This window comes from Lepisosteus oculatus, chromosome 8, assembly GCF_040954835.1.
Source record: "Lepisosteus oculatus isolate fLepOcu1 chromosome 8, fLepOcu1.hap2, whole genome shotgun sequence".
Lineage (NCBI taxonomy): Eukaryota > Metazoa > Chordata > Actinopteri > Semionotiformes > Lepisosteidae > Lepisosteus > Lepisosteus oculatus.
The window spans coordinates 49,067,014-49,084,103 of record NC_090703.1 but is presented as its reverse complement, the minus strand read 5'-3'; the positions used below and the strand labels follow the sequence as shown (position 1 = coordinate 49,084,103).

The window sequence follows — 17,090 nt, the reverse complement described above, 5'->3', positions numbered from 1 at the left end:
TTTGCTTTGTTTGTCATTGTGGGAAGTGTGCTGGGGGTCAGCGGGGTCAAACCAGCGGGGGCCTGTAGCTTCGTTGCCTGGAAATCCATCTTTATATTTCGGCCAAAACAATCTCATATGAACGTCAAAGCAAGCCGCCACAGACAGAATGATTCCCAGAATTAATATTGATGTATTTTTCGTTTGTTCTTAGACAGCCTGACCCTTCAGAGCGCTTCTCACCTGAAGCCTGTTTCTTCAGTCAAGGCACACACTGATGAACTCTGATCAGAGTGAAACAGTCACGTGCACTTTTTTTATCTTGACAAAACATGACAGAGGTAAAACCACTTAAAGCAAAATTAAAATTCTCTTTAGGCATTGTCTTGCTCATGCTGTGACATGGGTCACAGGTACTTATCTTGCAGATTTCCTATCATTCACATTGATATTTTTTATTGTTCTTACACACAGTAACTGAAATTCATTATAAACTGTCATCCTCAGCCTTTGAAACTCTCTTCTTAAGACACATCCATTCTCCCCCTGCAGAAAAGATCCTTGTTTTATTTTCCGACAAAGACAGGTTTTCAAGGATGACTGCTTGTACAGGCATTCAATCTTGTACTGAGAAGAGTGGAGGAATGAAGCTGCATTTAAAAAAATCCCAAAAAGTGCTTTGTTGGCATGATTTAGATCAGGCATACTGCCAAAACCCTGAATTTTCAGAATAGTGAAACACCAACAACACAAATGGAAACTAAAGAGTAATGCATTTAAAATGGGGAGCAGGGCTTATTTATAGTATTTAACACAAAAGTTTGTGGGAGTGTGAAACTCTCCAGCCCTGTTGCTGAGGCTCATGTCCACCCTGGCTTCTTTAAAGTAATGGCTGGATGAGATCAACAGGATCAATGAATGACTAACGAACAAACATCTGAGATGAGCTGAATGGCCATTTGTTCTTATGCTCTTGTGGATGAGTGTAAAATAAAAACCAGTCACAAACCCTGGAGCTCTAAAGCAACAGCACTACCCACCCCGCCACTAAAAACACCTGGCTGCACCAATCAAACCAATGACATCGAATCATTTTATATCAGCTAAATGTGATGCTTTCTCATCACTGCCTGAAATAAGACACAGGGGCTGATGTGTTCTTGAAAGACCCTGTGCGTTATGAAGCACTGAATGCAAACACAGCGAGCACTGTCACTGTGTTGTGCAGAACGGTCAGTGACTGGCTCGCCAGGGGGCTGTGAATGAAAACAGGATCCGAGTAGGTTTGCCAGCTTAGATCGCACCTGGGTCTGCAGGAGAGCACTGAGCCGGGCAGACAGAGGGGTGCAGAAAGGGGACCTTCTTGCAGACTTAATTACAGCAGCGTGCTCCCCCTGGGCAGAAGACATGACAGAGATCACTTCAAAATGAAGGAAAAGTTGTCTGAAGGGCTTTTTTTTTTGGAGGGGGATTCACACGGGAGCAGATGGAGGGAGATAATTTTAGCACAGCAGCATGAATAATCCATGGGCACAATGTCGAGATCGCTGTTCTTCCATCTGTAGGGTGTTTAAAGAGCAGAACACCAAGGAGGCAGAGAACTTTAATAAGGAGGACTCCCCATGGAGGCTGGGAGATATAGAGAGACTGAGAGAGACAAAGCATGTCACCAATGGGCAACTTAGAAAACTTGGCCATGGAGTGTCATTATTCTCTATAGGGAATTACTTATTCATTATTACAAAGCACGTTGATGTCATGACTCCACTGTATAAAATTAATTAACGCTGTACTTCTAATATTAATGAACATTTTATGCACTGTTAGTGCGTGCAATCCCATGCATGCAGGCAATTTGCATGCAAATTAGTAAAAATATGACAATTTAACAGGCACTGGAACTGAACTGAAAATACAAAAAATAAAGCAAAAGCAAACCTGTCTCTTTCAGCAGATTAGCACTTTACGGTCAAACAATACCAACTGTAAGTGATACCTTTAAGAAAGTGTTCAGGGTTTGTGACAAACCTGTTTGTATCCCTTGTCACTGGCTACTGCATTTTGGACAAGCGATTTAAAAAAGATTAAGTTTTTTTATCTGTGTGGGGAAAAATTAAAAAAAACTCATAAGAGTGACAGGGAATGGGGAAATTGAGAGAATGGATTCTTTAGAAAATGCTTCCTGATTTCCCTGCACACTTTCACTGATGAGACTGCAAGACCCAGGTATTACTGTTGCCAGGCAAGTCGCTGTGCTGACCACCTCGGACCCAGCCATCTTTCACCACCAGGGGCCACCCGTGTGCCTCTAGGGCTCATTCTGCACCCTAAGGGAGTGCCTTTTGTGAATGTACAATTGTGTGCCCCCAAAACCTGCCTTTTGGGCTTTTCCACCAGACCAGAAGTGCTTGATTAGGATATGTTTTAAAAAGCTTCAGTGGCAATGTCCCTCTGTGTCTGCTGTTTGAGTCTACAACATACCAATTTGATCAAAAACTGCCATGTAGCTTTTAGTTGCACGAATTTCAGGTGGTAGTGGCTTGTTCTGTGTGTTTCCTCATTCATTTCCCATTCTTAAATTCAACCTTTCCTTGAAATCCAGAGCTTATCCAACCGGTCATTCTGCGGTCATGATTTCATCTCCTTGAACCTTGAAATGAAGTCAGCCACTGAAATCCCAGTTTATTAGAAATATGAATTATTCAGGGAAAAATAATAATACACAAGTACTAGGCTGTCAGACCGCTCCTTTCTCCCAGGAAATAGACTGAGTGTTTATTACTGAATTCATCAAATACCATTTTTCATGCGTTGTGGGGGAGTTCATGTGCAGCAGCAATAGCTTTTTTAAACACATTCAGTCAACACCCCACAAACGGAAGGGAGTTTTTATTCAGTGTTGCCCCATGTGGCTCCATTGTCTATTGTTCGCAGGAGCTTGAGTGTAGAAAGCAGGCTGGCATTTCCTGGCCAGGAAGAAGAGCACATGTTGGTGGTGGGAGACACGATGGAGCAGTTCCTTTGTGGCACACAACCGATGGCATCACTGCGCGTGAGGAATTCCCCTTGTGAACATGCTGTCGGTTGACCTTTTTCGGAGGTGATGGGAGTGGGAGGGAGGGGGTGTTCTGATGAGGCTCACGCGCGCAGCCCACTGTGCACCTGCAACAAACTGAGTGGACAGGGCTCATCTTCGTCATGCAAATCCTTTCGCAGGGAGTGAAGAGCCCATCGGCAAGCACGCAGTGAGGACAAGGACCGGCATGGAGATGCACAGGCGATACGTGGGCAATGTGAAACACTGCGGCTCATCTTAAGCAAAAAACCAACAGGGGTGTGGGACACCAGGACCAGGACTGGGAGCCACTGAGGTTCAAAAACATGGCTGGATAGGTTGTTCCAGACTCCTACCACCCTTTACGTAAAGACGTGCATCCTGTTTTTTAAATGTACTTCCCCTTCATGTGGTGGAGAGGAGGAGAAGAAAATGGAAACAACAGTAAAAAAAAAAAGACTTTTCGACCTGTTTGGAGATGTGGTTTTCTGGAATGTACTTCTATTTCCATCTTCCATTTTTCACTGTCACTCAGCCGTATTATCAGCGTGCCTCCTTCTGTAAAACCTTACAATTCACTGAAGCCTGCAGTCATGGTCATTAATTACTATTAGGTTGTGTGTCTAATTGGCTGTTGGACCTCTAATTTGATCTTCAAGTTGCAAAGTTATCCTATTGCTATATTCTGCTGCTTTCTGTGGGCTCAGCTTTAAATTACAAACTGAGACATGGCTCACGGCTGTACTCATATAAAAAACTATTATAATAAAGACCTCTGAGCTATCAATACACTTGATTGAAATCCACATATGTTGTCATTATTTCATATTTTCTAGGGAACCCCAGCCTTTATCATGGGGAGCTCCATTCACCATGTTCTGTAGGTCACCATTAATTCACCATTTTGTAAAGATCTGGAACAATTCCACTGTCAAATAAACAGGTGACTTGTTAAATTAAGTAATTTAGAGATCATTTAGGACACAACTACTACTGTAAGTACTCCTCAGCCCTTGAGCACCAAGATTATATTAATTGATCAGATTACTTGCTGGATTCATCAGCAGCTCACAGTTGCTGCCAGTCTTTAAAAACAGGTGACCTGTAACACTAACCAGATTGGAGCACTCCAGGATCAGGGCTGTAGACAACTGAGATAGCCTATCTGTGTGCTTGAGTGGTATGTGAATAGCTAACATACTCTACACTGGAAAATCAGCCTTTACATATTTCTTCTATGTAAGAAATGTAGCTCTACAGTCAAGTTTCATAACCGATTTCTGACTCTCCTCTCTCTCATCCCTTGTGTCTCCTGAAATGGGCTGTTCAAATTATTTTCTAGCACATACTCAGTTTACAAAAGAAAAACAAATTCATTAGTTTACACAATATGCACCAAGCTATAGATATTTATTAAACCGAGTGCCTAAATTTTTAAAAGTAAAATCCTTGATTAAAATTATTAAATTATAGGCATAAATATGTAAAAGAGGAAATATATATATATATCCTTAAAAGGCTACAATTGTTGTGGTAATCTGTAGAATATGTTATGTAAGATTTAATTTTCTTATCAGACTTCATTTTTCCAGTATATTACTGTTTAAATTTAGCATGAAATAGGTAATCAAGAAAAATATGTGGGGAAACCATCCAGTTAGACTTTTAATAATGATCTGTTACACTGAATCCCACCCTGTTTGCCATGGAGCTTATTCCAAGACAATACTACCAGTATAAGATCTAGTCAATACTAGTAAACAAAACAGCATGTTACAGTACATCGACATTGCTGTTACTCTCTTCCTCTACAATGATCTTAATTAGGAGACAGACATGGGCTCAAGACGCATTTGCAAACCAGTTTTTAATAAACTGACCCCTTCACATCTTGGTGGCTCCATCACTTACCATCCAGTCAGCTCAGGCAATTGCACCTGTTCAACCACTGTTCATCTTAACCACTCCACCTCGAAACCCTCCCCTTCGAGGACTGAGAAGATGGCGTACAGGTGAGTGTGGCTGAGTGAGAGACCTGCAGCCTGCTGAGCAGGCTGCTGACATCGATACTCTGCTCTCCGATCAATTAGTTACCTGTGATCAGGGGGAATGAGTTGGCCTCATGACACCCTTCTTGTGTTCTCATGTAGTTGGTGTGATTAGCGAGTCTCACCTTGTCCAACAGGTGTGAATGCACTCATAAATCTGTTTGAACCCAAGTCGGCGGAGAGATGCATTTGAACACATACAGCTGGGGTAAGTGAAGTAAGTACAGGCGTTAAATGGAAGATTACAAACTGCAATTATCTCTTCATTATTCCACCTGTAGTTTTTATGGAACACTTGGAGAGTAAATCACACAGCAAAAGCTTGCAATGCAAATGTACTGTATTTATGTACTGTTCGTTTTCCACTTTAATATTGAACATTTATTTGCAAATCGGATCATTCTGGCCAGCCACACAAAAAAAACAGATCTGGAATCAGGTAAAATAACCCCCATACGAGGCTTTTGCAGCAGCTTTCTCTGCTGTGGCAATAGCAAATTGTGTGCCTCCACAGGGAATCTGTAAACTCAACAGACGGCCCTGGCTAGATACAAAGAGATAAGAACTGCGCAGAAGAAGAGCAGGTTAGGTGAGTTTGACTTCCTGATGAGCGTGGCTTCTGACTGGAACTGCTCAAAAATGGCAAACTTACTTACCCCTGCCAGAGCCTCATGCCTGTGAGCTTTAAACCCCTCAGCTGGATAGGAAAGTAAGCAAACAACAGCAGCGTGAGAGTCTGTTGCACGTTGTCCAAACGGCAGGAGCGGACTGGAGGTCAGTTCACTTTTCACTGCCAATGAGATGTTCCTCCAACTCGTTTTAAATCCGAGGGGGAAAACATCGAGCGTGTCTCAAATTTGGAAATCGATTGCCAGACCTTAAAGACATTTAAAAATTAAGGTATTTCTAATAATAATATATAATAATCCTTACACCTATGTGGAGAGCTTTTCTGGACACTCCACTCAAAGCACTTCACAGGTAATGGGGATCCCCTCCACCACCACCAGGGTGCAAGTCTCAGACAGCTAATATATGATTAAATATCTCATACTGTATAAAGAGGAAATGCTCATTTGATACCCCAGGTAGAGTTAGGGTTAGCATTCACACACTACTTAGACAATTTATAACCTCAGGGCTGGATTAAGGGTCCTAAATCAGGTTTAGGACGAGTGGTTTTTACCTCTTTTCTGAATTTTTTTTTTTCAGAAACTCCCAGGGGCCTGGGTGTCATGGTGCACTGGGCAGCAACTGTATCCCAAAACTGAGTCGGTCGATCAAAAGTTGTAACCTCGCATTATTGAATCTCAGTCAAATGCAAGTGCTTCTATCAGTGGTCTTCTTTGTTTCTCATTCATTCTTTTTCATCTGGTGAACATGTCAAAATCCTATGCCCAGAGAAGCTCAGATATACAATATAGCTCTGAAAGAGGAGACAATTGAGCTTCAGTATAACCACACTGAGCACTGTGAATATCACAGACAGAAGAAATCTCTGGTAGGTACCTGTCTTTATTACCTAATTTATCCCCCTGGTGGGGCTTGCTATCAAACTATCTGCGCACATACTGAAACCATCGCTTCCTCTGTCAGGCACATGAGATATTTAATGATCAAAGCTTTTTCACCTTTGCTCAACCAGCTCAAATGCCTGCCCTTTGCTCTACACATCATACCAGTGCTCCTTTTCATCTGCTGGGGCATTGTGGACACACTGTGCATTATTTTTAATTAATTTCAAATATTGCTTACAATTCTGGTCACCACATTCTAGAATAGATGTTGCTGCTCTGGGATCAGTTCAAAAAAGAGGTATCAGGTATGTTCCAGGGCTTAAGGGAATGTTCTACTGCACTGGCAGGCTGAAAAAACTGAACCTTGTTAGTCCTGAACAGAGGAGACTACGAGGGGACCTGGTACAAAATTCTCAAAGGCACTGGCAAAGTCAACCCAACAGATTTTGTCAAAACGTTCAGTGGAATACCCACCACAGGATACAAGTGTAAACTATGCAGAAGTGCATTTAATACCACGGATAGGAGGCAATACTTTACACAGAGGGTTGTGGGAGTATGGAACAAGCTACCCAGGCAGCCAATCTCCTGGCTTCTGTCAAGAAACAGCTAAATGAGAATCTCTGATCCGTGAGGACTGAATTCCCCCCTCTCATGTGTAACCATTTTGGGCAGAATCCGAATATCTCCCATTCCTGACACATGGTACAGTAGCTCAGCCCGCTGTCCCTGGGAATCTTCAAGGGAGCAGTCCACAGATTCCTGTTCAACTGAAACTTTCATCAAAAAAACAGAAGTCTTCTTTAATTTAAATTATTTTATCTGTTCTCAGCCTTTTTTTTTTAAATTAAAAAAAAAGCATGATCTTGCTTTGAAACATCTTCGGACAAAGCCAAACTGGGATGTTCTATACATCTGTGTGTGTGAAATCTCTGCAAGCTACATTTGCTGTTGATTTCACCTGAAGCCGTGCCAAAGAGCCTCAGTGTTAGAGCACCTGCTGTTCTTTTGAAAGGGTGCCCAAGGACTTCTGAAGTTTCCATCGCTTGGGCCAAACTTCCTTACCTTAAGGGATCCTCCAAACAGGACTAATAACACCGCACCATGTGCTAGTGTGATGCCTGACTCACGGGAAGGAGAATATCGCCGCCCTGTGGAGACTTTGCCGAATCTCACTGTGCCACATCCTGGCCGGATCACGGAAGAGTATTGTGCTGGCCTGTCCTGTCTCCCATGGCAACCACCTCTGCGATGGCCTCAGTTTAGCAGCCTGAGGCGACCTGACTGACAGTCTCCAAGGTTACTAGGAGTTTACCTGAAATAAGAGTTTGGAGTTCCTAATCCAAAATCACATCAAAGTCACAAGCCGTGCAATGGTGTCCGAAGACACGTGAAAAATGTGTAAATAAAAATATTTAATTAACAAATTGGGTATATGGGCAATTTTTTTAAAGTACTGCGTTTCAGTACAATATAGCTCTCTTTTCCTCCATTAGCCATTTTAACTATGGAATGATTAAAAGGGTCACATTTATGCCATTTGTCCGTTTCTGAATTAATTAGACATCTCACAACGTTTGTCCAATAAATTCATTTGAAAGTTAAAAGACAGACTCCACGAAGGGGTTTTATTTTTCTTTTAAGCTCTGACCTTTTCAGTCACCTGGGTGGCCTGTTTGCTGGTCACCTGGGCTTTCCCGATCACTGAGCTAAACGTGTCCTTCCCTTTGCCGGAAGTGGAGTCTGCTCTTCATCAATCACAGTGGATCAATCGCAGTTCAGCAAGTGTCCCCATTCACAGGACTGGAGCGACTTTCGAACAGTTGTGTTTCGGGCCGGGCAGCGTCCTTCTCCGTGATCAGTAACGGTCGTGAACGAAGTGCTTGAAATACTGAGGCATTTGTTCACTTGTGCCACGTAATCATCACAGTTAAACATCATTCAAAGGCGATTTGAAGACTCGCGTATTGTGATAAACCCTTCGGCGTTAATTCTCAGATTTCTTTGATCAGATTGATGATCCAGATGCCTCCTTTCGCTGACGTGCATGTGCAACCCCCTGTTGGTTAAGACAACAGAAAGGTGTTGAGCTGTTCCTGTTTTCAGAATCTTCTGCTTCAATACATTTTTAAATTAATGTCGTGTATCTGCTGTATAGTAATCAGTTCCACTGGCCACTCATTTTCATTTTGAACCACAAGAGGGAGCACCACTCACGCCCCAGACCAAACCTGCAGCAAAACGCCTTGTACCCAAAGACGTTTTTATCTGCCTGGGCGATCTTCCTATTATCTGTGCAAATCCCCTGGAGCATCTGGTAACTAGAAAATCAAGTGAAACAAGGAAGAAACTAAACTACAAGACAATAGTAAATGCTTGATTCCCTTGAAGAGCAGTAAGCAATACAGTTTCTGTAAAGAAGCAGATAACTCAACCCAAAGAATGAATAACTGGGAGCTTCTACTTCAGGGGTCATTTTAACACATTTCAAAATATTAAATTAAATCATTAAAGCATTAAGATAATCAAAACGTAACACTATGAAGTGTTTTTAACAGAATAAAGCTTTTTATGACATTTAATATACACTCAGAAAAATGCATGGCTGTATTTGTAGCAAAAAATACATTTACTTCACTTACAATTATATTTTTAGGACACACATTACTTCATAACTCCACCACAGCCACATAAACTTTGTTCTTTTCATAAGAGCAGCAATCAGTTAAATTAGGGTGACCATAAAACCCCAAAATCACCTGTGCAGAATTTTAAAGCTGATCATGCACTGAATCTGCAAAAACCTGCAATCTGTATCTTAAAATTGTGTCACACGTTTTACTGGGGCTTCATTGCCAAGAGCAAACAAGAGAACAGCAGTAACACTGACCTGACCTAGAAGCGCCAGTTATATAATCCACGTGCAATCAGAAGAAAAGCAGAAACTTGCTCATGTTGTTCACTGAAAAAAAATCTATTTCTTTTAATGAAAAACAAAATAGTATTATCATACCGGGCATGGTAGTTAGCTAAAGTGTGACAGTGACACTTTACTTATCCGCTGTTGTTTTTTGCAGCAACTTTAATTTTCTGCAGTTTTGAGGTGTTTTGGTGCCTGTGGCACCTGATGGTCACCTTCTTAAAATTCACATATAGATGAAAAAAAAAAAAACATTTTAACTTTCAGGTAACCATCTCATAATATGGATATTTTAAATATCATTTAAAATGGTTAAAATACATAAATTTTCAGGAACGCTTCTATGAATTAGACAAGGCTTTTATTCACCATTCATCTAATAATCTAATAATAAACGCTTATTTATCATTACAAGTGTCCCATGAGTTTTTATTTTAATTCTTAGTCCAACTATTTTTATAGGAAGATGTTGTTGGGTGGGTATCAGTCAGTCACAACCGTTGAAACTGACTGTAAAGCCACTGTTGCAAGAATGAAGACAGATGGGAATCTACACACATATACACTTGTGTTTATCTGTAACCCTGCTAGTAATCATGAATAACTTATTTGGCCGATACTTTAATTCAAAGCAACAAAGTTTTATACGTATTTACATAGGGGCCCATTGTACTGGAGTGCAGTACCGTACTCAAGTGTGTAGCTGCTGTGCATCGCCTGGTATTTGAAACCACAAGCCTAGAATTGTGAGCACTACAGCACGCCGACACAGGTACACACTGGACTTTTTTTGAATTCTGAGGAAATAAATGAATGTATTTCTTAAAATGTGACAAATTCCTTCCAAACTATTCAGAGGAATTGGTTTCATCAGGAACTTAAAGATGCTATAATGTTGCAATTATTTCTGTTGGTGTTATTTGACTGAAGCTTTTACCTCCAGCGACTAATCAGCATTTTTTTAATTAGTTTGGGATGGCTGTGCATCCGGGCTAAGCTTCTGCAGACCCAGTTTACTACAGGATTACACAAGGAACTTGCAAGTATCCTGCAATAAAAGAAAAAAAGTCCTTTAAGGTAGAGGTGACAAGTCCCAATGTACAGCATCATCATTGCACAGCTATAAGTCAGAAAGTCAGCATGTCTTATTATTGTCATTGTGTTTTATCTTATGTATTCTTTTCATTTATTGTTGTTGTCATTCTGTAAAGCGCTTTGAGAAGCCACCTTTAAAGGCGCTGTATAAAATAAAGTTTATTATGTCTGGCGACAGCTTATAAACCGCGGACTGGCATGAAGGCTAATCAGACTGACGGCCGAATCGCAGACTTTGTCTGTCGGAAGTGAGTCTCGGGTGGACAAATCTGTGTCTAATATCCAATATATGACATGCATTTCAAAACTAAAACACACCTATTTGTTTTAGTATCCATACCTAGCAGCTGTGAAACACAACATCGATTTTCAGAGTCCAGAAGTGGGTGTAAAATGCGCCGTGAACTTCCCTGGAAAAGCAGCCCAGCAGCTTTGTCCTTCTGACTCTCTGTTCCTGATTTGTTTTAACCCCCCCTCAGCGTTTCAACTTCCGTGGATGTGCCGCAAGGCAGGAAACAGGTTCCGCCGCCCTGCTGCAGGAGGGTGGTTGGGGCTTGTCAGCACGTTCGACTGGATTTCCAGTTCGCTCTGGTTTGCGTGTCTCGAGTCATGTGCTTGTGAGCCTGTGGGTTCCCGGGGTGTAAAGATGTGTGGGGAAAATGGAGAGCCGCTGTCGCCGAGCTGCTGTTTGCCTCTGTGTCCCAGGCGGTCTCTCCACAGGCTGTGGTCTCTGGACGTGATTTGTCACTGTGCTCAGAAGCGAGCCATGTGACCGCAATGCCCAACACACGTTGCAGACCTGTGCCAGTTAGTGGGTAGTTACGATAGTCTATCATGGCTGCTCCTACACCTTCTAATACCAGTACAAATCCTTCTTCTCCGGAGTCGGGATCCCTAAAACACAAGTCAGGAAACAATGAGACGTGACATGAGAAAGTGAAATCTCATTTTTACACACCGATTTTCTTCATCTTTAGTACGGAAGGATTGTATCTGTAATATTACAATGTGACATGTTCTAGCCTCCTTGGTGCACTACGGTTGGCCCATAAACTCCAGCCGTTCATACGTGTGTGAAGGATTCTGTTCTGTAATGTCGACATCTTCATCACAGAGAGGAGTCTTATAGGAAGAGGCTCTGGTCTGCAGGTTTCAGAGGTGGAGCGTTAAACACAACTCCTTCCATCACAGGCAGCGTTGCTCCTGAGATGAGGCCCAGTTAGAGCACAGAAGGCATGCTAGGCTTGGGGACCAAGCTTCTCACTTTGCTTTGAAACTGAGCAAGTACAGCATTCAGTCCTTGTCCAGATTCCCACTCCCCCTCACCTACCAAGCTCTCTCCACAGCAGCTCGGAATGTGTACAGTAACAGTAATGGAAAACTGGGAAAGCCTATGGATTTTAGCGAGTTATGAGGTCTTTTCTCCCTCACACTGACATTCTTCCACGGAGGTCTGTACCAACAGGCGTGCAAATAACTAAAGACAGCCTCCCAAAAAATAAAAATTGAGAAGCTGAATCTGAGAAGTGGGGATATTTTCCCACATTGACACATTAAAAGTACTTTAAATGCTTTACTTTTCCATAGTTTGAATGTGTCAAATGTTTTCATACCGCAGGCACACCGTAGGTCTAACACATCATTCGTACCTAATGCACAACTATTTACTGCAGGATCATGCATGGTGTGAGTGTGAATCCCTCCGCCCTGCTGCTCCCACTCGAGGAAGGAAGGAAGGTGTACCTCACCTGAGTCAAAGCCCAGCCCAGCCCCCATGGTCTCCCTGAAGGCAGCTGGTGGGGTCCCGGACCAGCCAGGGGCCAGCTCGGGCTTTGAGGCCGAGATCGGGACGCTCACCCCCCCCTGCTGCTCATTCTGCAGAAGGTTTAGGAAGGAGGTGGGGTACTGGCGGTCCGTCGGGATTCTGGGGCGCTCTTGGGACACGGGCTGAGGGTACGCAATAGGGGAGAGCCCAAAGCCCGAGCCAGGTTTCGGAGGAAAGGTCCAGATGTGTGGCGTTTGGCTGTGGGGGCCACTTAACACCCCCGAGGAAGGATGGGGGTTCTCTGACGCGGCAAACTGAATGCGGCTGGGGTTTGGAGAGATAGCACCCCCAGGCCAGGCTGGAGAGGGGAAGCTCCACTGTCCCGAGAAGGAGGTCTCAGCTGAAACTGAAAGACACCAGCAATCACTACGGCACCACGGCCCACCTGTGGATTCCTACTCAATGCAGCACATGCGGGTGGGAATTTAAGACGCCCGCCCTGGTGCGCTGCACTGATTCCAAAACATTTAAGGTGCTTAAATTAGCCACTCAGTTGGGGATCTGCACCGGCGAAGCACTGGACATACTTTAAATAGAATACAGGAAGTGTATCTTTTTATTTCCCTTTTGCTTTACTTCGGCATTTAAAACCATGGGATTTGGCATCAGGGCGTGGAGAGGGCGGCACAAAGCTGGGACAGGGGGAACCGAGCGGGACCAGGGAAGCAGGCTGGGGCTCACCGGCTTTGGATTTGCTCTTGCTCTTCGTACTGAGGTCCTTGGGCTTGTTGGCCTTGTTGAGAGCCCTGGAGAAGTGCTCGTCCACCATGCTGCTGATGTCTCCCTGGAAGTACGTGAAGAGCACACAATTGGACTGCTCCTCCTGCTTTCCGGCGGGATCAAGGCTGAGCTTCTCCTCCATTGCACAATACCCTCCGTTCCTGGCAGATGGATATTGAGGAAGAGGTCGTTTGTGCACGTTAGTTGCAAGTTAGGGCAAAGCAGGTCATTGCTTAACATGTAACATGTTCCCGAGCTACAGCAGATCGGACTGGGCCATGAGTCGCAGGGAGGCGACATCAGTGCCAGCTAACAGTCTGGGCTCAGTGCAGTGATGCAAAATACAGGCCATCGCAGATACCAACAGTGTGAACAGTGGATTTATTTTGTCTAAATTACCCACAGAATTACAGCTTGCTGTTGAATGAGTATTGGAAATTCTCTTGCTGGGATATTGGCTAAGATCGATGATGGTTATTCATTGCTTAGAATGCTCATCTGAATATATTCCCAAAGCAAAGTTTTACTTCTTATTTTCTGTTTCCACCAGAGCTTCTAAATCTGATACGTCAAGTACTTCACTTCTTAGTGGTTTCAGTATATGTGTGGATTCTTCTAGGTGCTCAGTCTCCTCACTGCTGAGCTCTACGCCAGTGTGGAATGTTCTGGCTTTACTGAGCCTGTCAGCCTCCCAACATGTAAGTGCGGTGAAGCAGTAGCTCTTGTGGTTTGGGGCGTTTCCAACGTCCAAGAGTCCGAATGGGCATCTGACCTCTGCCCTCTGCCCTCTGACCCCACGGCTCTGCTGCGTGTAGCCCTGTCTGTGGTGCTTGAGGATTCTGTCGCTCTTTACACCCTAGCACACGTTATTGAGAGTCCAGCTCCTAGGATTAACCCATTGTGTCCCGTTTGCCCGTTCCTCCCCCCCCCAGGACCCACACACGAAATGCGCTCTTCGAGGGCAGCGGGACAGCGCCTGGAGCGCTGGCGGGAGTAGCCTGGGCTGCCGGCTCATCCGCAGGCCTGTGAACGGCTCCAGCAGGCCTACAGCCATTGCCTTCTCCTGCTGTCTTCCCCAGAGGGGCTGCAGAGATCACTTAGGCCTTTTCGCCGCTGTCAATAAAATTCCCCAAACAGCCGAGACGTCCGCGTGTCCTCTCGCCGCCAAACCACGCGAGACATTTTGTGTTCCTTCTTTCGCAACACACTGCATAACAATCAGGTGCTGAACGCACTTCCTGTCGTCATGGCGATCACACCCTTTCCTGCTTCCACAGGTTTGACTTGATGTTGCCTATGTGACAGAGTAGGTAGAAGAAGGCTTCACGGCCGAAACGTTGCGTTTTCTTTCTACTTTTTTTCAGCATGGAATAAACCTTGTTCCTTTGCAGCTAAGATGAAAGCCCATCAGTGTACCCCAGAAATACCACCTTCTGCCTGGTGGACTGAGGTCTGCTGTTATCCCCCCTGTGTTAAAAAATAACCGGGATTGTACCCTTAACTACAGCCTACCTGTTTCTTACCCAGCCCAATTACAACCTCATCTTGCATTGTATGAGTTCTGTGAAACTTTCCAGTTTAGACAAAGACACAGCACTGAAACTGCCCTTGTTAGGGTAGTTAATGATTTGCCGTAAAACTACCTGAATTGTGTCTGGACAGGGGGCGCAGGAGTTACACTGACTATATGTTGACGCTCTAGAATAAGCCCTTCCAAGGGGAAAAACATACACAAATACGTTCCACAAAACTTATTTATCAGGTTATTCTTCTTTTGAACCCCATTGTACAATGTTAACAAAACATTTTCACTCAGGGCATATTCAAGGAAACGTCTCTTAAGCTATTTCTAGGGTCGTTTTTACTGTGAGGTATAATATATAATAATAATAATTATAATTGCTTACACTTATATAGCGCTTTTCTGGACACTCCACTCAAAGCGCTTTACAGGTAATGGGGTCTCCCCTCCACCACCACCAATATATATCACTGAAGTATATCTTCTCTCAGAACCACTGAGAGAAGCTTCTCGCTCATCTGGAAGCTTAAACGTAATGACAGGCTCTGCTTTTCAGTGAATAAAAACATTTTTTTAACAAGTTAAAGAATCCTAAAATATAATCCCTTTCCTTGCTGTTATGTGAAGATATCAGGTCACGAATTGTTTTCCTGTACTGGATGTTTCAAATACAGAGAAACACCTATTAAATCCAATTATTGTTTCACATATGTAATGATACACTTGTTTTCCTGTTGAGCGGAAACTTTTCAACCCGTGTTTTATTTGGTCTAGCCTTATACAATAACGCGATTTTTGTGTTATTAAGTTAATCTTATTCTAATGCTGAATAATTAAAAAAAAAACTAAATCGCTTGCTGCGATGCTATAGAACCCACACGGAGAATTACAAATGTTGAGAAAAATAAGTCTCACTTCATTTTTAATTAAAAAAAAATGAAAACAGTACCGTCCTATAATTGAAAACGCGCCTGGCCAATGCGAAACTAAATTCTAAGGAACATCAAGTGCAATATTGCCGTGCTGTGAGATGATACTACTTGCCTGTAATTGTGCGGTGATGGTTTTTAGTCTATGCGGCGGTCCAGCGCGATCTTATTCCGGGCATACTAATCCGGTAGTCGCTTTTTTTTTTTTAAATAGTTGTAAAAGTTGAACTGTAAAAAATAAATAAATTTAAAACCCAGTCCGGAGAATACGCTAAACCCACATCTCTACCGCGCTTCTCACGCGGAATTTCGAGTTCCTCCAGATATAATGAGGTCGGCCTGAGAGCTGTGCGCTGATTGGCGACGTGTGCCGCCAGCCACGCCCCCCTCCCACTCCCACCTGCGGTTCTCCGCGCAGAGACCTGGGCGCCGCGTGGGCGTTCCTCCCGCTCGGGACAGGTATGAGCGGAATGCGCCCAGGCGAGTCCGCCCGTCCGCCCCCCGCGCTCCGCGCCCGGCTGCCCGGCTGCCTGCCCGCCCCCCACTCCGCACAGCTCCGACTTCAGTGAAGGTGCTTTCGTTTCTGAAAGCGTACCGCGCGTTTAGTGGACAGGTGGGGGGGAAAACAACCCAAGTGTGCTTAAACACTGGATAAACGACCGACAATCCCCGTCCTACAGGATTATAGCCACTTTCCTGGAAAAATAAACTCCCTGATATAACAGGAATCGGTCAGGCCTTCGATGCCAGAAGTCATCTGATGCAAGAAAGCATCAAGTGGTGCTTTATTGTAGTCTAAAGGATGATGGTGTAACGTGATGACGGAATGTTTGTGGGTTTGTTAATGTTAATCGTGCTATTTTAATTCACGGTTTCTCTCCGTATGCATGAGAGAGATGCGTGCATGAAAATCTAAACAATCCATATAAAACCGACTGTTACGCATTGCCCCAGTTGACAGACATGACTCTGGACTCCACGTCACTTGCTAGCAAAAGTTTTAAATCAGGTTTTAAATATTCTATAGCCGGTGGGGTGAAGCAATTATGCGCATTATAAAAATTGCAGGTGTACCTGTAAGTGGTGAAAATGGCCCTTGCTTAGGTAAAAGAGAATACTGAAAGAAAGAAAAAAACACGCCGAGAATGTCCCCTCATCTCGGTAATGAATGAAAATGGACCAGGAACACAAAAGGCAAATTGATGACACGGACAAACTGAAAGAAAGAGTGATATTAATTAAACGGGATAATGCCGCTATTACCGGACCTTTTCCCACAGCAAGGTTCAGTCTAGAGCGCTTCTCGTCTTCTCTTCCCGGCGCACCGAGTGCGATTCGCGCAGGGCGAAACGAAGGCACCCAAAATCTGAGGTACAAGCCGAACAACAGGGGGCAGCGTGGACGCGCGTAAGAACAAAGCTCTACATGTTGCTCCAAATAAAAAAATCAATCCTCGCGTTTGAAGGGCACCCCGAAGGAC

The 17,090-nt window shown here is 43.8% G+C and overlaps 1 protein-coding gene across 2 annotated transcripts; it reads right to left on the bottom strand.

Annotated features, from left to right (window-relative positions):
- Positions 1–9,145: 9,145 nt before the first annotated feature.
- Positions 9,146–16,950, bottom strand: LOC102697745 (transcription cofactor vestigial-like protein 2). Of its 2 annotated transcripts, none has more exons than XM_069193714.1 (4): positions 16,879–16,950; positions 13,121–13,320; positions 12,363–12,785; positions 9,146–11,508 (listed from the first exon to the last, which is right to left on the bottom strand). In XM_069193714.1, exons 2-4 carry the CDS (start codon positions 13,299–13,301, stop codon positions 11,468–11,470), a joined length of 645 nt encoding a protein of 214 aa, XP_069049815.1. In that variant the 5' UTR covers positions 13,302–13,320; positions 16,879–16,950; the 3' UTR covers positions 9,146–11,467. The 2 variants fall into 2 exon arrangements, with proteins under 2 accessions (XP_069049815.1, XP_006633056.1); XM_006632993.3 differs by lacking the exon at positions 16,879–16,950 and adding an exon at positions 15,726–15,893.
- Between the last annotated feature and the right edge of the window lie 140 nt (positions 16,951–17,090).

Bases quoted from the DNA above. Each gene is read 5' to 3' on its own strand.
- LOC102697745 (XM_069193714.1), bottom strand. From the start codon at position 13,301: ATGGAGGAGAAGCTCAGCCTTGATCCCGCCGGAAAGCAGGAGGAGCAG. The intron at 12,786-13,120 runs GTGAGCCCCAGC...GGTGTCTTTCAG, and splicing joins CAAGAGCAAATCCAAAGCCG to TTTCAGCTGAGACCTCCTTC. The intron at 11,509-12,362 runs GTGAGGTACACC...CTTGTGTTTTAG, and splicing joins TGGGCTGGGCTTTGACTCAG to GGATCCCGACTCCGGAGAAG.